The sequence below is a fragment of the Mirounga angustirostris genome, unplaced genomic scaffold, assembly GCF_029215605.1.
Source record: "Mirounga angustirostris isolate CCGP_5_RB_7025 unplaced genomic scaffold, mMirAng1.0.hap1 SCAF_13, whole genome shotgun sequence".
Taxonomy (NCBI): Eukaryota; Metazoa; Chordata; class Mammalia; order Carnivora; family Phocidae; genus Mirounga; species Mirounga angustirostris.
The window spans coordinates 725,671-748,796 of NW_026991721.1; the positions used below are offsets into that span (position 1 = coordinate 725,671).

General features: G+C 54.5%; 1 protein-coding gene across 4 annotated transcripts in view; it reads left to right on the forward strand.

The window, feature by feature from the left end:
- The window catches only part of AP2A2 (adaptor related protein complex 2 subunit alpha 2), an 88,739-nt gene that overhangs the window by 52,952 nt on the left and 12,661 nt on the right, over window positions 1-23,126 (forward strand). For 3 of the 4 annotated variants that reach the window (XM_064575974.1, XM_064575976.1, XM_064575977.1), the window contains 12 exons: window positions 1,049-1,191; window positions 2,798-2,991; window positions 5,337-5,466; window positions 8,724-8,825; window positions 12,935-13,043; window positions 14,605-14,755; window positions 16,057-16,225; window positions 17,243-17,380; window positions 20,553-20,735; window positions 21,254-21,351; window positions 21,851-22,082; window positions 22,184-22,351. In XM_064575974.1, the coding sequence (XP_064432044.1) occupies window positions 1,049-1,191; window positions 2,798-2,991; window positions 5,337-5,466; window positions 8,724-8,825; window positions 12,935-13,043; window positions 14,605-14,755; window positions 16,057-16,225; window positions 17,243-17,380; window positions 20,553-20,735; window positions 21,254-21,351; window positions 21,851-22,082; window positions 22,184-22,351 (1,817 nt within the window). The remainder of the gene's footprint in view (window positions 1-1,048; window positions 1,192-2,797; window positions 2,992-5,336; window positions 5,467-8,723; window positions 8,826-12,934; window positions 13,044-14,604; window positions 14,756-16,056; window positions 16,226-17,242; window positions 17,381-20,552; window positions 20,736-21,253; window positions 21,352-21,850; window positions 22,083-22,183; window positions 22,352-23,126) is intronic. The other variant, XM_064575975.1, reaches the window with a different exon arrangement.

Here is a 23,126-nt window from a genome sequence, read left to right on the forward strand (position 1 = left end):
GCTAATGGTTGACTCGAAGGAATATTGTACCCTTGTCAGGTGAGGTAAGAACTTCTACTTAGGTGGTGCAGGGTGGTCGTTTTTAAAATAGCATTTTGTATTCTGCCGGTGATGTGTCTTGAACCCACCTTGTCACAATCTCTAGTGAGGGGCTCGGTCGTGCTGTGATTAGGTTGAAGACATGGGCCCCTCTGGCCTTTTTTTTTTTTTAAGATTTTATTTGTTTTAGAGAGAGAGTAAGAGCGAGCATGGGCGTTGGGGGGAGCAGCAGAGGGAGAGGGACAGGCAGACTGCGCTGAGTGCAGAGCCTGACACGAGGCTCGATCCCACAACCCTGCCATCACAACCTCCTGAGTTCCCGACCCGAGCCGAAACCAACAGTCAGACGCTCAACTGACTGAGCCACCCAAGCGCCCCGCCCCTGTCTTCTTGTGTGTGATTTCTGTGGGTGGGGGGTGATTTGTCCTAAAACTGAAGTGAAAGGGGAATCGTTTAGAGCCCACTTATCTGCTTTTGTTAATAAACTTATTTAAAAGACTGACTGTGGAGGGCACTGGGGGGCTCAGTCCGTGGGCGTCTGCCTTCGGCTCAGGTCATGATCCCGGGGTCCTGGGACCGAGCCCCACATCGGGCTCCCTGCTCGGTGGGAAGCCTGCTTCTCCCTCTCCCACTCCCCCTGCTTGTGTTCCTGCTCTCACTATCTCTGTCTCTGTGTCAAATAAATAAATAGAATCTTAAAAAAAAAAAAAGAAAAAAAAGATTGACTTGCTGGTGTAAGTTGGGGCTGGCTCCCGGGCCCTGGCAGGGCGGTCTTGGGAGGGCAGAACTCTTGCTGCCAGGGATTCTGGTTTCTGTTTTTGAAGGGAAGCCAAACCTTTGGATTCTGATGTGCACCACCCAGTCTAGAAACATCACTTGCACTCAGCACAGCTGTGCCACGTGTCTGGTGGGCGGTTGCCTCTCTGTGGCAGGCTAGCCCGCGCTTTCTGTTGTCTGACTCCTGCTGATGACTTCTCTGCTCTCCCCGCCTCACCCACCTTTTCTGTAGGTGACAAGGCTCTTGATGGCTATAGTAAAAAAAAATACGTCTGCAAGTTGCTCTTCATCTTTCTCCTGGGTCATGACATTGACTTTGGGCACATGGAGGCCGTGAACCTGCTGAGCTCCAACAGATACACAGAGAAGCAGATCGTGAGTGTCACCGAGGGGGGTCGAGGGCTCAGGGCGGGGCTGGCATGGAAGACAACTGAGGTGGCCCCAGGGCCTCCCTCTCCTCCGGGAAGCAGTCCTGCCGATGGAAGGGGCTCTTTTCCTGTGCAAGGTTCTTCGGATAAGGTGGCCATTTCTTTTCTTGCTCTTTCTTTACAACTTCCCCGCAGCTGGGAATTTGCTGTGGGTCTAGCCAGATGCTGCATGAAGCCCGGGTTGGATGTGATGGGTGTCTTGGACACGCCTGTTTCCTTCCCTGCAGCCCTGGGCTAATGCACTGGCCCAGACCCCTTGCCTTGGTGGCCTCTGGTACCACTTTCTGTTTCTGACAAGGACACCACAGCTTCATGGCTTAAGAGCTGGAGCTGCAGATGGCTGTGCCCTGGCCTTGCTGTCAGCTTCTGGCGCCTTCTAGACGGTGCTAGTACCTGGGCACCTGGAGCCCTCTCAGGCTTTGTAACTTGAGCCCTGTAGCCTCTTGGGAGTAATGTTACTTCTGTTTTCTGCAGTGTTGTGAAGTAACAGTTTTCTCTGTCCAAAAACTTAACTTATAGCAAGTAAAAAAAAACAACAAAAAACCCTAGATCCCCCAGGAATTTTGTAAAGTATTGGTATTTACCCAGTAAGAATTTGGGTGTCTGCCATGGACCAAGCAGTGCACTGGGAGGCCCCTGGGGACATAGTGACCAGAAGCAGACGTGGGCCCTGCTCTTTTCTAGTGAGGAGATGGCATCGTCCACCCCACAGAGAGAGAATTATAGCTGCGGCCGGTGCCCAGGGAAGGAGGTGTATGGCGCCCTCTGGGACCCAGTGGAGACTGTGGCCAGTAGGGAAGGTCCCCTGGGGAGGGCATCCTGAGTGGGCACAGAATGAGGAGGAGTTAACTGGGGGATGAGGGCAGACTGAGCAGGTAGCACCTCGCCAGGGGCACGTGCAGGGAGTGCAGAGCTGAAGGGGCAGCAGTGTCTGGAATGGAGGTGAGCGCGTGGGTGTGTGGCAGGGCCTTTCTCCCAAGACCAACAGGAAGCTACACAGGAGTTCACCTGCATGGCCAGGGATCAGATGAGTCTCAGGAAGGCCACTGTGTCCCCCTGCCTGGGGAGGGTGCAGATGGGGGGTGTCGCAGGGCTGCAGTTTAGCCAGTGGTGAGGGGAAGCTGAGGGCACAGAGGCAGATGGAGAGAGGGGTAAAGCTGCAGTCCGCAGGGTTTCTGGAACTCACCGCACTTTCTTGGGGCCTTCCAGTCAGGGTTCACCCTGTTTGGGACAGCAGTGAGTCCAGCATGCTCACACATGGTAGCACAGATAGGTGGGTGGGACGGGTGGCAGGGGTGGGGACCAGGGGGACGTCTGGCTAAGTGCCTCTCAGGTGTGTCCCACAGGGCTGTGTCGTGGTGGAGCCGGAATCAGACACTTGGCTTCTTTCACCGAACTGGTGTTTTCATCAGAGTGGCCTCACTTGTCCTGCAGGACACAGGCAGACCGGAGGCCTCGGGAGGCTTCTCAAAGGCTGGACGTGTGTGCGTTGCTGTCCCATGTTGGCTGCAGTGGTTGTGAGCTGTCTGTCCTCTTGTCTCTCTGGAACCCAGGGCTACCTCTTCATCTCTGTGCTGGTGAACTCCAACAGCGAGCTGATCCGACTCATCAACAACGCCATCAAGAACGACCTGGCCAGTCGGAACCCCACCTTCATGGGTCTTGCCCTGCATTGCATTGCAAATGTGGGCAGCCGCGAGATGGCCGAGGCCTTCGCTGGGGAGATTCCAAAAATCCTCGTAGCTGGGTAGGTCTCTCGTGTGAAGTTTGCGTAGAGAATTTATCGGATGAGTTCATCTGCCTGTCTTAGGTGGTGGGAGACCGGTATGTCTAGGTGCCTGGGGACGTCCACTCATACCGTTGCTCCCCCAGGAACACCGGGGTTTAAAGTAGATGAAGGAAGAACCCTGCCAACCACAACCAACCAAGAAGGGCTGTGGAAGAAGGGACACAGTCGTCCTGTGGTGTGGCATAGGGCTCCTTCTTGCCCTTTCTCAGGAGCATTACTGAGGAAAAGGTCAAGCACCCAAATCCTGAGGATTCTTAGAAACCCACCTCCAGCGGCCCCTTGAATTTGGAGAGAGGCGACACAGGGCTGAGCAGGCAGCTCTGAGGAGTTTGAAACCATGCTGGGCCGTCCAGTGCCATGGGGTGTGGCAGAGGCAGGGCCCTGCTTTGTGTTCTGGGACTCTGCTAAGTTGAGAAACTAACCCAAGGCCCACACCTTGGTGACATGTCTGGCTCAACAAGGGCGCTAGTCCCGGGCACTTTGTCAGGACCGGCAGTGAGCAGACCGAGGCCACAGTGCTCTGAGAGTGGATGCCAGGGATGCTGCTCCACATGCTGCAGTGCATGGGGCGCCCCCCCCCCCCCCCCCAGGGGTCGGCTGTGCCTCGGGGGCGAGCCCTGGCCTAGACGAGTGATGAGAAGGGCTGTGGTCCCACAAGCTCCAGAGGAGTGTCCGGGGCGTGTGCTGCCAGGGGGCAAACAGGCCAGGCTGGAGGCGAGGCCCCAGAGGACTGTGAGTGGGGAAGGCTCACAGACAGCGCGCCAGGAGCAGGTCGTGCACTGGAAGGGGCTGCAGAGCTGAGGAACCAAGTGGGGGGCCGAGATGATGCCATTCCGTGTGTGCCGATGGGGGCTGCAGGGCACGGCGGGCACCCTGAGAACAAAGCCACCAAGGTGGAAGAGGCTTCGGGTCCGTCCGGAAGATGGCTCGGGAGGGTGTGGGCTCAGGGCCTGATGGCGCTCTCTTTTCCTCCTCCGTTAGGGCTGCTGCAGGTTTGGCAAGGCCTTCCCTGGTCCTCTTTGCTCCCTCTGGCCGCTGCCTGGCCCCTTCCCCGTTCCTGGCACACACCAGTGAACACGTCTGTGTACTGCCTGCCCTGGGCCCGAGACAGAGCGGGAACAGAGTGGGCAGCGCCCTCCCTGGCCTCCTCAGGGATGCTGGATGTTGGTCTCCCCTCTCCTTGAATGTTCTTCCCGGGTGGGCGTCGGAGGCCCGTGGGAACAGCGGGGTGGGAAGGCTCCCCCGGGCTAGTTGGGATGCGCCGTCGCAAGCATGAAACACATTGGCTAGTTGAAGCCCTCGCGGTTGTGCCAGGAGGCCTGCGGGGTGTGCTGCCAGAGAGGGGCACGCTATCTGTGGCTCCCCAGGGGTATTAGCATCCAACAGAATTTTTTACTAAGGTAATTTCTCTTTGGAGCGGCTTGGGGATTTCTCGTGCTGGGTGGACTCCTTTAGGCATACGAGAGCTACCAGGGAGGTAGATGGGAAAGCTAGTCCCCAAACTCCTCTCTTCCCCTCTGTGTGGAACAAGAGCCCCTGCTGTTCTGACCCGGCTTTAAGAACGCCGACTTGTTCCTTTTCAGACGACCTGCACCGGCCTGCTCCTTGGTGGGCCTGTTGTTTCTTGGTTGCTCCGCAGAGTTTAGCTGGGGCTGGGGGAGGAGGGATAAACAGAGCATTGGGAACATTGTCTGCCCTCAAGCCTGAACAGGAAACTCTCCAAATGCCCCTCTCCTGGGGTGCCTGCAATTGTTCTGACCTAGCTTCTCAGTGTTCGCTGCGTTCCTGGGGCGCTGGGCTCCACAGTGTAGGAGCCCTGCTTTTCCTAATCAGCCACGCTTTGGGGGCGGGAGGGAATCACCAGGGCAGTTTTGTGGTACTGCAAGGCTCTGACACTGTCTGTTTTGACTGTGGTTATTAAGTGAATTGTAAGAAAAAAAAATCACTGTAATCCAAACAGAGAGGAACATTGGTTGACTATGCTCCATCTTGCATAGCCAAGGTCATATTCAGCAGTTGGGAAAAACACCAGAACTGACACTTCTGGAGGTGAGAGGCTTACCAGCAGGACTCTGTGCTGTCGATCGTCTTTGAGGTGGAGTCCGAAGCAAGTCTTTAGGGCAGCCAGCCATCAGTGTCCAGACATGGTCCACACCAAGACCTCTCACAGGAGGTGGGCATGCCACCTGGTCTCCAGGTTACTCTGGGGTATTCTCTGTGAGGCCCGGGGCCATGCTCAGCTTGTTGGGGCCACGTGGGGCGCCGGCTGAGTTCTTGCGTGACCACCAATGTCTGTCTTTCAGAGACACCATGGACAGTGTGAAGCAGAGCGCCGCCCTGTGTTTGCTGCGTTTGTACAGAACGTCTCCTGATCTTGTCCCCATGGGTGACTGGACGTCCCGAGTGGTGCACCTTCTCAACGACCAGCATTTGGTAAATGCCTTTGGATTAGCGTCCCCCCTCGCCACACCAAGTAACCATTTTCTGAAATCGCCATTGTGAAAGCAGCTCAGTGTGGCTTCTTATGAGGCTGTGGGGAGACTTCCACAGCTCAGCCCATTGAGCGTGTGAGCACTTGGGGGCCTCTGTGGCTGGGGGAGGAGCTCCCCCCTTCCTGGGGACGGGACAACACAGACGTGGCCTCTGGCCCACTGCAGAACTCGTCATTGGAAGGGCCTTCTGCATGCTGCGCAGATAAATAAGACAGAGACCAGTGTCTTCTGGAAATACCCTGTCCAGGGAGGGCACGCCACATGGTATGCTTGTCTGCCTGGGGTGTTGAGGAGGGCATCCTGTGACCCTGACCTAAGCTCCAGCGTGGCCACTGCACAGGCCAGGCCTGACTGTCCTCCCTGTGTCCTAGAAAAGGACAGGAGGTGTAAGGCGACTTGGTGGTTGTGGTTAGACCTGGGACACAGGTGCTGTCCACATTGGAAGGGGCATGCAGGGACGTGACACCAAGAGGTGGGGTCAAGTAGGAGCGGATGCTGGGCACGGTGGCTTTGGGTTGCGTGAATTCTATTGTATAAATGAGAGAATTGAAATTCAACACAGATTTTTCCTGCTCAGTAGATCTAGGTATGAGTATGTCAGCTGGTTGCTGTGTTTTTTCCTAGAGAGGAATCTACCTTAAAAATTAAATTAAAAATAGGGGTGCCTTCAGCCGGTGGAGCGTCCAACTCTTGATTTTGGCTCAGGTTATGATCTCAGGGTTGTGGGGTTGAGCCCTGCAGCGGGCTTCATGCTCAGTGGGGAGCCTGCTTGAGATTCTCTCCCTCTGTCCCTCATTCCTTCTCCCTCTCCAAAAAAACAATGAATTAAAAATAAATGATCGTGGCATGCAGATTCAGAGGAGAGAGCTGGTGGCTGTGTTGGCACGCTTGCTGTGCCGTGGCAGCCCCTGGTCTGTTCCCACGTTGTCGTGGCCCACGCTTCCTGGGATGTTTGTGTCCAAGTAGGGCAGCCCTTCCTCAGAGTGGAGCCCGGTCTGTGCAGCCGTGTTGTAGGGAGAGGGGGACGCATCTGGGCGGCGGTGTTGGGAGTGCACGCCGCGTTTTCGGGTCCCGCTCAGTGCAACCCAGACTCCGCCGGTGGAATCAGGAAGCCGTGCAGGAGGGTGTGAGGCTTGAGGCCACGAGTTGCCCACCAGGCAGACCCAGGGAGGCAGGAGGGCTCTTTTCAGTTTTACGCCTATGGAAACCGGGGCTCAGAGGGACTCAGTGGCTTCTCGCAGACCCAGACTTGGGCCAGGAGGTGCTGAAGGCTCAGAGCGGGGGCAGCCGAGGGGGCCCGAGCTGCGTGGCTGACAGGTGTTCACAGTCAGCACTTCTCAGAGTGGTAGCGCGAGGGCGCCTCTCCTCTGACACCGAGGGGTTCTGTGGGCCGGGGTGCGGTTCGCTTTTACAGTTGGATGCGCACGACTGTGCCTTGCCAGCCGCACTGCCTGGCACCTGCTTGGCTGCAGAGGCCGCCGCAGCAGCTCGGAGGGGAGAAGGAGGAGGGGCTGGCCCAGGTGGACCGCAGGAACGCCAGGCCCGTCACCCTGTCTTTTTCCATCTCTCCTCTTCTCGGTGCGTGTTCTCTGTTCTCTGGGCGGCTGTCCTTTATACGGCCTGAGATTTGGCTTTCTTTGTCTCAGGGTTAGGAATGCCCAGGAGGAGTGTCAGCTGGCCATGAAGAGCAAGCAAGCCCCTGTTTGCACTGTGTTCTGAGAGCAGGGGAAGAGCCTGGGGGTCTGCGTGGGGCAGGGCAGTAAGCTGTGGCCAGAGGGACAGCACCGGGGCCATTTGGGCTCTCCTGTGGTTTTCTCACACTGCCCTTCTACGAAGACTCCTGCAGGGACGCAGAGGATGGGAGAAGCTGTGCTCAGGAGCCAGCGAGAGTCCCAGCCAACTGTCGTCAGAATATGGAGGCTTGTTCTATCCTCCCGGTGGGCCAGGACGAGCCCCAAACGCTTAGGAGCCGTGCTGAATGACTCTACCCAGGTGGAATTTGCATGTTTATAAATGCTGAGTGTGTTAGAGCTCTCTTGGGAGGGAAACACGTTGGTACTTGTTTTGTTCACCGAGAAGCGGACATCGAGGCCAGTTAGATCCGTTTGTTGAAGGCAGCTTTCAGGTTGTCATTAGAAAGCTGAAGGAGCCGCCTAGTTGTGGCTGGGAGCTCACTCTCATCGCACCTTTGCAGCTGCAGAAACGGTCCCCCCTCTCCCATCTGCTCAGGAGCGAAGTGGAAGAGGACCAGAGGGGTTAAACAATGGTCCAAGTCGCTTCCTGAGTTTTGTTTGCATCTTCATTGTCAATAAATATCGTTCCTTTGTTTTATCTCTTCCATATTTATGAGAGAACTTTACTTAAGCAGTATCTTCCTTCAAGAGACAGGAATTGGTGGGAGTGACTCCTAGTTGTCCTGGGACAACAGCAAAGATGTCCCCATGCTGCGTGGGGGATCCCTGTGCACTGAGGCGCTGCATGGGGGCTGCTCTGCAGGGAAGGGGTGTCACCAGGGCCTGGGGTGCTTTAGGGACCAGCGTGGCAGAGATAGAGCTTGGACCTTTTTTTAAGAAGGGAAAGAATGGGCTCTTTCAGTTGCTGTTTTCCACGGTCCCGTTTTTGGATTGTAAAGATTCAAGTGAGTCCAAAGGTAATGTCTCCCTCCCTGGTCCATACAGAATGTTTTTCTTTTTTTTTTAAAGATTTTATTTTTAAGTAATGTCTATACCCAGCATGGGGCACAAACTCACAACTCTGAGATCAAGAGTTGCGTGCTTTACTGGCTAAGCCAGCTGGGTGCCCCTACACGGAGTGATTTAAATTAGGTGCTGCAGGGACTGCAGCTGACCCCAGGGCCAGACGGGGGGCCAGACCCAGAGGAAGGCAGTAGGGCAGGTAGGGACTCGGCCAGAGCTGCTGCTGCCCAGTGCAGGCCTCCATGGAGGCATGATCTGGGGTGCCAGCATTGGTTCTCAGAGAGAAGGTTCTCAGAGAGAAGTTCCAAAGAGAAGCGACAGATGTGTGCTGTCTCAACTTTTAAAGACACTATGGGCCAGTCACAGTAGTTGTGAATATGGCCCAGGGGCTCCAGGTTGTTGCTCTCGGTTGAGAATTTTATCTGGAAAATGAGTTTACGGTGAGAAGTCAGCATCAGGCATGTTGGCTGTAGTCACAGCGTGTATTGTGTGTTTGCTTCAGGGTGTGGTGACCGCCGCCACCAGCCTCATCACCACCTTGGCACAGAAGAACCCTGAGGAGTTCAAGACCTCCGTCTCTCTGGCTGTCTCCAGATTAAGCAGGGTAAGTCTGTTGTTGGGGAACGGGTCTCAGGGTGCGTTTCGTCTTAGTTATTTTATTTAATTAATATATTAGCTATTAGAATGCAAGATATTTGGCTCAGTTTGTAAATTCAGGAGTGAGAACTTGTCTTGGTTAGGAGTTCGTTGGGTTTTCTTTCAACGTTTTTGTCCGTTGAGAGACGTCCTGTCTGTGTGGGAAAGTGCCCAGAGTAAAGCAGCCCAGCCCAGGTCGTGTCGCCTAAGAGCTGCTCAGCTACCGCAGCAGGTCGGGCACGGGGGTGCCGGCGGGGCCCCCCACCGCAGGGAGCCCTGTTCTCATTTGGGTGGCCTCACTCTTCACTTTCCTTTGCTGCTTGAGCACGTGTCCTAGCGGACGGCTAGCTCTGGCTGCGTCCTGCATCGTGCACGGGCACCCTGCAGGCGGCGTGTGTTCTTCTGTGTTTGACTGGTAGTGCTCCACGTTGCGGAGGTGGCGGATTTGTTTTGTGTGCCTTTCCTTCGTGTTTGACGCTGTGTAGAGCTTATACGAATACACTACAGCATACTTCCCCCTAGTCTTGTCCAACGCTGAGGCGGTGAACAGCTCGGCTGTCTGTTGGCTTGGGCGTGGGCGTGCGTGTGCACGCGCATGGCTGGGGGGCCTGTCCCTGGAGGCAGCGTCACTGGGTCGTGGGGTGGCAGCGGTTCACCTTGAGGGGACAGTGCAGAGCCGCTTCCAGGCAGCTGAGCCGACTGACCTTCCCTCCAGCACGTGCAGTCCCTGCTGCTCTGCATCTTGGCCTTTTATTTTTTATTGTTTTTAAAGATTTTATTTATTTACTTGACAGAGAGAGACACAGCGAGAGAGGGAACACAAGCAGGGGAAGTTGGAGGGGGAGAAGCAGGCTTCCCGCGGAGCAGGGAGCCCGATGTGGGGCTCGATCCCAGGACCCTGGGATCGAGCCCCGCATTGGGCTTCCTGGGATCATGACCTGAGCCGAAGGCAGATGCTTAACAACAGCCACCCAGGCGCCCCGCATCCTCGCCTTTTAGATGTTAACAATTCTGGGGGCATGGTAGTGTCTCATTGTGATTTAAATCTGCATTTTCTTGATTATCATCCAGGTTGAGCAGCTTTGCATGTTTGTGGCTTTTTTGAATGTCTTTTGTGAAGTGCCTGTTAAGCCTTTTGCTTGTTTTTCTATGGTTACCTTTTTGTTGTTTTGTAGAAGAAATTTCTTTATTTTAGATATGAGCATTTTGTTGGTTATGGTAGGTTGAACCAAACTGCCCACACTTAACCATTATTGGTCTTCAAAAATGGCGTCTTTGTATGCTTCAGTCTGCTCTGTTTAAAAAAATCTTGTCTTCCTTTGTAACTTGCCGTTTCACTCTCTTTGTGAAGTCTTCTGTGATCACAAATTCCCCCTTTTAGTGCCCTAAACCTTTCCTTTATGGCTAGAGCTTTTTGTGCTCTGTGTGTGGAGTCTTTCCCTGTTCTGTGGTTTCACATTTAGGCTGACAAGCCGCCCTGGGACTGGTTTCTGTGTATACCAGTTGTCCCAGTGTCATTGCTAAAAAGCCTCCCTGCCCCCCCCTCCCTCCCCAACCAACAGTGCCACCTTGGCCATAAACCACTGAGCTGCGTCTGTGCCCCCCTTCCTCGCTGTCGCTGTTCATCTTGCACCCTGGTATACTGTCTTAGTTACTAGAACTTGAAGTCCAGTGGAGCATGCCCTCGATCTTGTTCCCCCACCCCCAAAATCCTGTTGGGACTGTAGGTTAGTTTTGAGAGAATTAAAATCTTGACAGTATTGAGTCTTTGAATCCATGACCATGGTATCCCTCTCCATTTATTTGGAGAGTTACTTTAATTTTTCTCACTCATGTTTTGTAACTTTTTGAGTAGAGGTTCCTTTATTTGTTGTTAGATTTATTTTTATACAGTTTATTTTTAAAATGCTATTCTCAATTATATCTTTTTAAAAAAAGATTTTATTTATTTATTAGAGAGAGAGCAAGCATGGGGGGCGGTTGAGGGAGACAGAGAAGCAGGCTCCCCACGGAGCAGGGAGCCTGATGCAGGACTCCATCCCAGGACCCTGAGATCATGACCTGAGCCAAAGGCAGATACTTAACCGACTGAGCCACCAGGCGTCCCATCAGTGATGTCTTAAAATATAACCGCTATGTATTGGTTTGTGCAAGTGAATTTTGTACATTGATATTGGAGTTGGCAACTCTGACAAACTGACTTACTGATACTATTTTTTTTAAAGATTTTATTTATTTGTCGGAGAGAGCACATAAGCAGGGGGAGCGGCAGAGGGAGAAGCAGGCTCCCCGCAGAGCAGAAAACCCGATGCGGGACTTGACCTCAGGACCCTGGGATCATGACCTGAGCTGAAAGCAGACGCTTCACCGACTGAGCCCCCCAGGCGCCCCTCACTTACTAATCTTAGTAATTTATGTGTAGATTGTGTTAGATCTTCTTTGTACTCCATTATGTCTGTGGACAATGAGTTTTCTTTCCCAGCCCATATTTGTCTGTGTTTCCTGCTTTCTGGCTCCCACTCGGACCTCCACTCAGTGTGGACTATGAGAGAGGGTTTTCTTCTTCGTCCCAGAGGGGAGTCTTCAGTGTCTCACCATGACGAGTAGAGTTTGCTGGTTTTGTTGCCATTGGTTTGCTTTGTCACATGAAGGAAATTCCTTTCTGTATCTTGGCCAACATTTTTATCATGAATTAACTGGTGAAGCTATTTGAAGGTAGGGTTTCTTTGTGGAACAGTTTCTTATTTTGGGTTCAACTTATTTAATAAGTTATGGGTCTTTATATTTTCTGTCCTTTCATCAGTTTTGGTTAAGTTGCATTTTCCTGACGTTTGCTAATTTGTCTGAATGTTCACATGTCTCTGTGTGCGGGGGGTGTGGGGGTGCGGGGGTGCGGGCTGTAGGGCTGCCCCCATTCTCGGTCTTGCTGTGGGGTGTTTGTGCCTTTTCACTTTCCTGATGAGCCTGTCGAGCGTGATAACTTCTGACTTGGTGGCTCTCTCTGTTGTGTTTTTTCTCCCTGGCTGCTTTCTGTTCCTATCCTTGTTTTATTTCCTTTACTTTCTTGGGTTAATTTGCTAGTCCCTTTGTAAATCTTTGGGGTGAATTCTTCATTGCTTTTGTTTTTGTATTTGTTTCAGATGTGTGCATTTTTTTAGTTGTGAGTTTCTGAGTGGGGCTTTAGCTGCATGCGACAGCCTGCGTTGGGGCATTCTGCCCTGCGAAGCAGAGTGCTCCCTGGCTTCCTCCTCCATGTGCCTGTAGGCTCTGTTTGCTCTGCTCATCCTGCCTGTGCCTTCCCCAGCGCAGAGCTCACCTTCCTGCAGGAGGGGCCATGTCCTGGGTCTGGGCTGTTGTCTTGCAGCCGAGGGCGGGGGTCAGGGTGAAACCTTCCCAAACATGCTTACATATGACCTGAAGTGTCATACCTGTAAGCTTTGTAGGGTGGTGCTCCTCTGACTTCCCTGACAAGGGGTGAGGAAGGCACTGGGCTGTGTGTTAGTGGAAATGAAATGTCTTAGGGGGCAGTCACGTATTCGGAAGGTGGAGGGAGGGTCTGCCCTGCCGAGGACCCTGACGGCCAAGGAGATGGAACCATGAATGAAGGAAGCTTGCTCTCTGGCCTCGGCGAGCTCATGGCAGGGGTTGGCATTGGAGGGCTGTGGGGATACGGGGCTGGGTTCTTCTAGAACACCAGCTTCTCCCTTCTGAGGGGACCAGAGTTCTCACCCTTTTGTGTTTTATTTGCGTCCTGGTCCACTAAGGAAAGATTGGGTTCCCAGTGCAGGTGCTGTCAAATTCCATAGCGGTTTCAGGTCAGTGGTATCGGCTGGTTTGTGCCTGCCGGATGGGGTGGCCATTGCAGAGCAAGAGCATGTGGGGCCGCTCCCGACAGTGACAGTGGGCGGCTGCTTGCCCGTGAGCGTGGCGTCGCTGCACTCCTTTACCTCTAGACTAGAGAGAAGCCTGTTAAATATCCTTAGCTCATCGAACAGAACCGTTTCTCAGTGTGTGATCCGATGACCACACTGAGGACCTCTCTTAGGGACACCTGCCCGCATCTGTGTTGTCTTACAGATTGTGACGTCTGCGTCCACAGACCTTCAGGATTATACCTACTATTTTGTCCCGGCTCCCTGGCTGTCTGTAAAACTTCTGAGGCTGCTACAGTGCTACCCACCCCCAGGTACAGTTGCGCAGCGGAGACCTCTCTGAGCGGGTTACTTCAGTGTCTTAGGGTTGTGTTGTTTGTTTGTTATCTTTGTAAGTCCTTTCCTGGAGCTGGTTCTTGTTCTGTGGATCCTTTATGATGCTGCCACACATCTTGGCTTTCCCAGAGCTGCTGGTACAGAACTCACAGTTTTGTTACAAGTTGGGATTATCTCTGCTTTTATATAGTATCAGATCTGTGCAGGTTTTTGAAACGATCTTTTTCAGGAAAACTTGAAACATTTATAAACTTTGTATCTTAAGTTGTTAATAATTTGTGTAACAGTGTACACATTGGGGATATTTTTCTGTTTATGTTTTATTGCAAAACGTTACATTTGACTAATATGGTAAGTATCTCCAGATAGAACTTGTCAGTTGAAGAATGTAGATGAAATTTTTTTTAAAGGTTTTATTTATTTATTAGAAAGAGAGAGAGTGAGAGATAGAGCACGAGCAGCTGGGAGAGGGAGAAGCAGGCTTCCTGGGGAGCAGGGAGCCCAACACGGGGCTCGATCCCAGGACCCTGGGATCATGACCTGAGCCGAAGGCAGATGCTTAACGACTGAGCCTCCCAGGTGCCCTGTAGATGAAGATTTTTATAGATAACTTCCAAATTGCCCTCTGCAAAGATTGCTTGTTGTTGTAGCCTTTACATTTTAATCTAACTGGATTTTGTACAAGGTATTTCTTTGTTCGGTTCAAGTAATTTTCTCCTACTAAATATCTTTCGTACCAAAATATGAACTGCACACCTGTGGCAGAGCCTTCTCTTGAGCTGGAGTGGCCCAGCCTCCCTGATGGCCTCGTTCCTTACTGTCTCACCTCTGCTGCCCCTGGCTGCCCGGCCCTGCCTGGCAGCCATCCCACTTCTTCGCTCTGAGGTCGCCTGTGGGTGTGAGTTTCCTCATCTGACCCTCCTTTCAGGCCATAGGCTCCAGTTTTCTTGTGGCCGGCCCCTCACCTCAGGCCTCTGTGCTCAAGCCCTGGGTGGCTGCTCCTCGGGGGCCCTGCTGGTGCCCCTCCCGAACTCGTCAGCAGGGTTCTGCTCCTCTCTCCAATGGCCGGGTTTGCAACGCCCCGGAGGTGCTGGAGGTTTTGGTGGACAAGTTGTTTATGATATTCTGATATTTTTACTGCTTTCTTATTCCTTTTTTGTCTATTATTTCTTTTTTCTGGTTTGATTAGAACTTTAAAAACTTCCTTCTCTTTTTATTGGTTTTGGTAACATTTTCTGTATTTGTTGGGAATGAAGGTGGAGAAAAAGATCTTTTGCCCCGTCTTTCAAACTTTTATATTATGTTTTTTGTCTGTGTCTCTGAGATTTTATTTTCTCTTGATTTGTGTAATCTGTAATGCAGCGAAAGTGTTGTACATCTTACTTGCATTAAAATGTATGGGTAGTTACCCTAGCTATTAAAACTTCTCATTTTAAGTAGCTCCACGGTTAGACCAGGAACCCTGGTTGTGAGGCTGTACGGCTGGGAGGGGCAGCTGGGTGTGGGGAGCCCGGCCTGACAGTGGTGTGTCTTGCCCAGAAGACCCTGCAGTGCGAGGTCGCCTGACCGAGTGCCTGGAGACCATTCTGAACAAAGCCCAGGAACCACCAAAGTCAAAAAAAGTGCAGCATTCCAACGCCAAGAACGCCGTGCTCTTTGAGGCAATCAGCCTGATCATTCACCACGATAGGTGGGTCAGCAGTGGGTGGTGCTCTCCTTCCCTTGACCTTTCCCCCTTAGGGAAGACGCGCCCCTCTGAAACCTGTGCGTGTGCCCTTTCTTGTGATGTGAGGCCTGCTGGGTGTCGTTGAGTGCTTACCCGGTTCCCGATGCTGACACGGTGCCTCTGCCCTCCTCAGATGGGTGTGGGCTCCCTGTGTGGTCCCTTTTCTTGGCTCCCCTCCAGCACTTTGTGCTCTCTCTGGCCTCAGAACTTGTTCGCTGCGGTCCTACCTTTCCCTGAAGGCCTCTCCTGTTCCTCCTGGGCACCCCGATCCTGCCTGGCTTCTCCCATAACCTTACAGGAAGGACGAGGGTGGGTGCCTGTTAGCTTTCCTGTGACACAAAGCCACACTCAGTGTTGGTCTGAAGCCTTTATGGGGAGTTGAGCACAGGGAGATGGTGGACAGCCAAATGGTTTGCTTCCTTGCCTTTTCTCCTCAGCTTCTGTAGTCTGACTTCCTGCCTGTGGCCTTGCAGCTGGTGCCTTGCTTTAGAGTTCCCATTAGCACGATGGTGTGGCTCCCGGGCAGGGCTGTGGGCAATGCCACCTGGGTCCCCATGACTGCAGACTGCTGCACGCCATGCAAGGTGGTGTGGGGCTCAGGAGGCGTGGCGGACCCTCTCCCAGCCGCCTTCCACCTCATTGTTTCTGCACAAACGTAGTTTCTTGGGACAGAAAGTCCTACTGGGAGTCCTACGTTAGCAGGGTTGGAACTGTTAAAAACAAAAGTTTTGATGTTAGAGGAAGCCCTGTGGTCTTTATAGAAGATATTTAAAGAGCAGCAGCATCATGAGGGCAAAGTCAAGAGTAAGTAGCAGAGTAGCCAGAACTCTCTGGGAAGCGGTGCTTTGGGACTCACTGACCTTGTGCCTCTGAGTCCGTGCGCATGGCTCTCAGGAGTCTTCTCCTGGGTGAGGCCGCTGTTCAGCCATTCACCAAGGCTTGCTGCCTCTGGCTGAGATGACCTCTCTGGCCTCTTGGCGAGAGTCCTGAGTGTTCCCTCTATGAGCTTGGCACAGAGGCTCAGGAGGCGCTCCATTCGGGGTGGTGCCTCTGTTGTTACCAGCTCTTTGGAGTTGGTGGAATTCTGCATATGAGGTGGCAACGAGCAGAGCAAATGCAAAACTGGCCTCAGGGTTTAGGTTCAAGACTTTTGTTGTGGGGGCCCCCAAGGTCTCCCTTCAGTAGTGTGCTGGCCACCTGCCATGCTGACCTGTGAGGCGCGTGCTGAGGAGCCCCCACCTACCCTGCCTCTCCTGTCCGTGCAGTGAGCCAAACCTCCTCGTCCGCGCCTGTAACCAGCTGGGCCAGTTCCTGCAGCACCGGGAGACCAACCTGCGCTATCTGGCCCTGGAGAGCATGTGCACACTGGCCAGCTCCGAGTTCTCCCATGAGGCGGTCAAGACGCACATCGAGACAGTCATCAACGCTCTGAAGGCAAGTGCTCTGTCCTCTGGGGCTTGCACCCCCGGGCGACTGTTTTCTCTCTGCCTCTGAGGTCAGCTTAGAGCACACAGTATTGAGCATCCTGTTTTGCAAGAGCCGAGTCACGGTAGATGTTTGAATCAATGCAAACAGTTTTTTTGGTAGAAAGATACAATATTTTGTCCTTGTCTCTGAGAAAACCAGCCCTTTGCAAAAGAAAATACACCTTTCTTAAAGAAAGTTTCAGAGTTGCAAGAGCCAAGTTGAGGTTACTTGCTCCCGTTACCTGCCTTTGTGAGTCTCCAGAACAGGCTGGTCGCCCACAGTGGGACACCACGGCATCCCCCGTGTTACTGGTTGCTAGATGAAGTGCTCTAGAGAACGGAAGGCGGGTGGGGACGCTACAGAGCCCTTTGGTCTGCCCAGGCTTACAGTTAAGAACAGGTCTGACTCTGTCCCTTTGTGTTTTAGCATTTTTGGTGTGTGTTTTGAATAAGAGGCCACACAAGGGCTGGCAGCTTAGTTTTTTGGTGTTCTGGATTCTCCTGGTCTTGGTTTTGGTGTTTGTTATCAGTTACTGCCAGAAGTCATAAAGACTTGCCCTTGCCTTTGTCCGTTGTGTGGTGGTTCAGCTGTGCCTCCCAGGCTGTCCTGTGTCGAGGAGCAGCTGGGGTCTTATTGCATTGCAGAAGCTGACGGAGCAGGTCTGGGGTGGGGCCTGAGAGCAGCACTGTGATAAGCTCCCAGGTGAGGTGGAAGGTGCCAGTCTGTGACCACACAGTAGAGAGGCCTCTGACCTACCCCCAGGGACTCACCTTGATTCCGGGTGGTCCAGAGCTGCTGGCCCAAGTGTAGGAGTGAGGGGCTCTGCATGAGCAGAGTGTGTCAGGGGTCCCTGGATCAAGATGGGGAGTGGGGAGAGCTCTCAGTGAGCGTTGGGACGGAGTAGGGGGCCTGAGCCGCAGGGGCCCGGCCACCCTGCCCACGGTCTGCTTGAATGGCTTTTCAAGCTGTTCCTCGTGCCCCCAGACGGAGCGGGACGTGAGCGTGCGGCAGCGGGCCGTGGACCTCCTCTATGCCATGTGTGACCGCAGCAATGCCCAGCAGATTGTGGCTGAGATGCTGAGCTACCTGGAGACGGCCGACTACTCCATCCGAGAAGAGATTGTAAGTCTGATGGCTGCTGTGCCGCCAGCAGTCTTCCTTTCCTTCGTGTGTGTGGTTCTTTCCAGTGCTTTCCTGGGAATCTGCTCAGTTCTGGGTGGGAGATTCCTTCACCTTAGCTTCCCATCAGTGGAGCCTTTCAGTCTTTCGGGAATGACTTTAAACAGCCTGTGTGAATAGGGACCCTCACGGTGAGATACTTCTGCAACTCAGGTGAGCACGAGTTCAGATTCCTGTGGGCAAAAGTCTGCAAGTTTGAACCTTGGAATTACTGCTTATGTGCCGGGCACGCACTCCTTCCTCTCTGATAACGTTGAGCGTGGCCACCGTTTCCCATCTGGCAGCCCTCACGTTAGGTCATCAGCAAAGTGGGTGCACACACCAAACACCTGGTCAGAGTCCTGCACATACTGACCTGGGGAAAGGCTGATCGTGATGCAGAATTGGGGTGCACCAGGTTCCAGGTAGCCCGAGGCCAGCACATAGGGGGGCCCGAGTGTGTGTTGTGATTCACAGAGGGCTCAGTGTGAGTCTGTGTGGAGAGGTCAGTTGCCAAGGTCAGTGACCCTGCAGCCTCTCCCTCCTATGAAAAAGTGTTTCTTATTTGTTGTTCTGGGGAGCAAAGTATGGCTGAGGCCTCCTGGGGAGCTCTGGGGAGCAGGTGTCCAGCATCAGAGCTCACCACGAGTGACTCTCAGGATTGCTCCTAGGCTGCCGTTTGGTTTGGAAATGACAGGCTTGGAGCTTCTGGGTATAGGTGGCTCTGCATACAGTTGGACACTCAGATTTATAGGGGATCATTTATTGAATGGCTGTGGCCCCCGTGGCTGGGCTAGGGCAGGTCCTGGCTCTTCAGTGCTAAGTGGCATGTCTTAATTACCGTGTGGTCATGCTTTAGTGAGGAGCAGGGCTCCCCTGAAGAAGAAGGTCAAGGAAGGCTTCTGGAGCTGAACTGATGCCCAGCCAGGAAAGAGGGCTCAGGTGCATCCAGGGAGCCAGGAGGGACAGGGAGGAAGATCCAAGAACAGACGTTCAGGGGAGCGTGGGGAGGAAGATCCGAGAACGGACGTGCAAGGGAGCGTGGGGAGGAAGATCCAAGAACAGACGTGCAGGGGAGCGTGGGGAGGAAGATCCGAGAACAGACGTGCAGGGGAGCGTGGGGAGGAGATCCGAGAACAGACGTGCAGGGGAGCGTGGGGAGGAAGATCCGAGAACAGACGTGCAGGGGAGCGTGGGGAGGAAGATCCGAGAACAGACATGCAGGGGAGCGTGGGGAGGAGATCCGAGAACAGATGTGCAGGGGAGCGTGGGGAGGAAGATACGAGAACAGACGTGCAGGGGAGCGTGGGGAGGAAGATCCGAGAACAGACGTGCAGGGGAGCATGGGGAGGAGATCCGCAAACAGACGTGCAGGGGAGCGTGGGGTGGAGATCCAAGAACAGACGTGCGGGAGAGTGTGGGGAGGAAGATCCACAAACAGACGTGCAGGGGAGCGTGGGGTGGGTGGGGGTCATGTTTGGAGTGCGGTCAGGCGGCAGGGCTAGGGCTTGGCGCCTGTGTGGGTGGGGCTGGCTCGCTCTGGGGACCGTAGTCACCGGGGCATGGTTCTCATCACTGCCGGGTGCGTTCTTTTTTTTTTTTTTTTTTTAAAGATTTTATGTATTTGACAGAGAGAGACACAGCGAGAGCAGGAACACAAGCAGGGGGAGTGGGAGAGGGAGAAGCAGGCTTCCCGCTGAGCAGGGAGCCCGATGCGGGGCTCGATCCCAGGACCCTGGGATCATGACCTGAGCCAAAGGCAGACGCTTAACCGACTGAGCCACCCAGGCGCCCCCCGCCGGGTGCGTTCTGAGCAGAGAGGGAAGGGGCGTGTTCAGGCTTTTAAGGTCTTGAACGTTAGCCAGCTCCATGTTGGCTTACCCCTTTGGAGATGATGAGTTCCTCGGTCAGCTTTAGTTGAGCGAGGAGTAAGACCGACTGACCTGAGTTTCCGGGTCAGTGCTCTGTGCGTCCGTCTGGGCAGTGTGGCATGTCCGAGGATGTGCCCTGGGGTTGTGCTAGCTGCCTGGCATCCACACCTGGATGTGCTGGGTGCCCTGCTCACAGGGGGCCTTTCTGTCCGCAGGGAAGGCAGGTCCTAGGCAGGATGGCAGACTTGCTTATAGTGTGGCTGAGAATTGGTGGAGGCAGAGCTCCGGACCCTGGCAGGGGCTGGGTGCAGCTTGGGAGGCATTGTCATGGGGTGCAGGGGGACGGGTTAGCATGGTGGGAGCAGGGCGTGTGTGGCGGGGCAGTGAAGATGCTGGCCCGTGTCGTGGTGGTGGGGGAGGCCCTGAGTGCTCAGCTTTGGGGCAGGCTCTGTGCTCAAAGGTTTTTAAGCCAAGGGCAGTGACACTGAGTTTTGGAATGACACTCTGGGATCTCTATGGAGAGTCGCTGTGGATGCTGGAGGGTGGGCAGAGCAGATGGGTGGTGGTCCAGGCTACAGCAGGGGCTCTGGGGGCACAGTCAGGAGGGTGAAGGAGTGGGAAGGTGGGCTGTGAGGGTGGGCAGCTGCGTAAAGAACAGGGTCTAGTGTCGACAGCTGATGCTGTTCAGGGGGCTCAGTGCCCCAAGAAGGTGACGAGGGGAGGGAGCGAGGGTCTGCTTTTGGACAGCCCAGTGCTGTTGCCCCTGGGCAGTGCGTGTGGTCCACAGAGCCCTCTGGAATGCGTGGGGGTAAATGAGTGGGTAGGGTCTCCCATGAAGAGTAGAGGGGAGAGTGTTGAGAAAGACTGGCCAGATCAGGAGGAGACCCAGGGAGCCCTGCCGCTCTGAGGATGGGGCTGCTGGGAGGAGGACCCATGCCAGGGCTGCCTGGGCCGCAGTCGGATGGCAGTGCAGGACGAGGCTTGCTGTGCCCCCCTGCAGCCGTGACCCGGCCCTCCGGTGTGTCTTCCTAGACTGTGTCCCTCCGAGTCTATTCCTGGAGGGAGGTCTGGCTTTCCTCAGTGAAGTCTGCAAATCTTCAACTTTCTGGGCTCCATTGAGAATTCGGTGGAAGCTTCTTGCACACCCAAGCTTTGGCACGTGCGTAGATCCTTCCGAAGCCCTGGAATTGATGCGGGGCAGCACATGGTGCTGCTGCTGGTGCCGTGGGGCCCGGAGCACCTGCGCTGAGCATCCACCCCTGCAGGTGCTGAAGGTCGCCATCTTGGCGGAGAAGTATGCTGTGGACTACACGTGGTACGTGGACACCATCCTGAACCTGATCCGGATTGCCGGTGACTATGTGAGCGAAGAGGTGTGGTACCGTGTCATTCAGATTGTCATCAACCGGGACGACGTGCAGGGCTATGCTGCCAAGACGGTGTTCGAGGTATGGTCCAGATGCCCCCCTCTGGATAAAGCGTGGGGCTCTGATGGGTGTTCCTGGTCTCCCTTGTGTCCCCCACCTGCTGGTCTGGGAGGTTCCAGCTCACGCTGTGGAGCCTAATCTCCAGTATGTGCAGGGTCTCCGTAGTGCGGTTCTCGGGCTCCGTTGGCGAGGGTCATGTGCGCCCAGGAGGTTGCTGATGTGCACCTGCCCCCACCTGGAGCCCGAGTAGAGCACAGCTCTCGTTCCAGGGCTGGGATTGGCCACATCCCTGCCTCTGGGGCTCCCCTGCAACTGACATACCTGCAGAAGTGGCGGGAAGGGCAGGGAGGGGTGGGTTCGAAAGCCAGGACGGTCTCTCGGAAGCTGCTGGAAGCTCACAGGAGAGCTTCCTGAGTTGTGCTTAGTTTTGGTGAATCACCACGATGTAGCGACTTTACCCTGACGGCAGATGTGTCTTAGCTCTTCGACCTGTGCTGGGGGCCCTGTGCATCGGGCTCATGGTGCTCACTGTCTTACAGGCTCTTCAGGCCCCGGCGTGCCATGAGAACCTGGTCAAAGTGGGTGGCTACATCCTGGGGGAGTTTGGAAACTTGATAGCCGGGGACCCGAGATCCAGGTGAGAGAGCCCATGGGAGTCGGGTGAGCGCTGCACCATGGTGCTGGCTCTGGGTCTCCCCCTTCTCAGCTGTCGGGGGAGGGTAGGGTGGCAGGTGTCCTCACGGCTCGTTGGGACGGCCACAGCAAGAGCACTTCCACTCTGGGTCACTGTTTTTATTTTCCTTCAAGCTGTACAAGAACAGGGGTTCTAGCTGACTGGAGGGGAGGTTTGTGCTCAGTCGGAGATGGAGGTGCGTGCCTGACGGCACACTCTTCTGCTTTACAGGAGTGGTTGTGGCTTAGTGTGGGTCCTTTTCCCAGAGCCGCCCCTTGCTCACTGAGCCGGTGAGAGGCATAGGTGGCTGGTGGCGCGCACAGGGCGTTGGGGACGAGGGGTGACGTGCCCCCACCCTGTCTGCGCCCTGTCTGCGCCCTGTCTGCGCCCTGTGGCCCCCCGATCCAGTGCCCTGTCTGTGCCCTGCGGCTCCCTGATCCAGTGCCCTGTCTGTGCCCTGCAGCCCCCTGATCCAGTTCAACCTGTTGCACTCCAAGTTCCATCTGTGCAGCGTCCCCACCAGGGCGCTGCTCTTGTCCACCTACATCAAGTTTGTGAACCTCTTTCCGGAGGTGAAGACCACCATTCAGGACGTGCTGCGCAGTGACAGCCAGCTGAAGAATGCGGACGTGGAGCTGCAGCAGCGGGCTGTGGAGTACCTGAGGCTCAGCACAGTGGCCAGCACTGACATCCTGGTAGGCCCTGGCGGCTCTGTCCCCCTGCCGCGCTGTCACATGTCTTGGGGTTGGAAGCCACGGGGCTTTGAGCTGTGGTGACCCGGGGCCTCTTTCTCCAGGCAACTGTCCTGGAGGAGATGCCGCCATTTCCAGAGCGTGAGTCTTCCATCCTGGCCAAGCTCAAGAAGAAGAAGGGCCCAAATACAGTGACAGACCTGGAGGAGGCCAAGCGAGAGAGGAGCGCCGATGTCAACGGGGGCCCTGAGCCTGCCCCGGCCAGCGCCGCGGTGGGTCCCTTCCCGATGGCAGTGTGCTGGCAGAAGCTCCTGGCTTGCCTGGTCTCTGAGATTCGGGGCCAGCAGAGCATTTGCCTGTTCGGGAGAGTTCTGTGTTAAGTATGACCGTGTGTGCCAGGAACGTAGCAGTGGGACCAAGTCCAGGTCTTCACCTTTCTTTTGCCTATGACCTCCAGAAGCTGTTTTCAGACGCCTGGGCCCTGTCTTCTAGAACGTCCTTCAGGTTGCTGTCTCGGGTCCAGAGTCCGCTCCCAGTTCCTCTCTGTCCTGTGGTTCAGACGACACGGTCACTCACTTCATTTGCGGGACTGCCTTGTGTAGGAGGCCTGTCCAGCTATTCCTTGTTGGTTTAGAGCAGACCGACGTACCTCATGCTGTTCTTAGAGGTTTTCGGTAGTGACTTGGTTCAGAATCAACTTCCCTTTTTTGTGTGACGTGGTGAGAACATTCACATATAAACAAAAACATGTCCTTTGATGTTTATCAGGTGGGAGATGTTGTTCTGAGAGTTGTATTTGTTTCTTGTCTCTTCCTGACTGGAGTAGGACTTTCGTGAGAGCATGCACACCAGCCCTGCCACGTAGCTGCCACCTGGGCGCTGGGACTGGCTCCCCAGAAGTGTGGGCTTTCAGCTTGTCCATTATGGGAGGGATCCTGGAGAGCTTTCTTTCTTCGCTGGGGTCTTGATCCAGTGACATGAATAATACCTACTAGCAATACCAGCTGGCCTTTGTGAGGAGGAGTGTCAGAGCAGATGTGTGCCCCT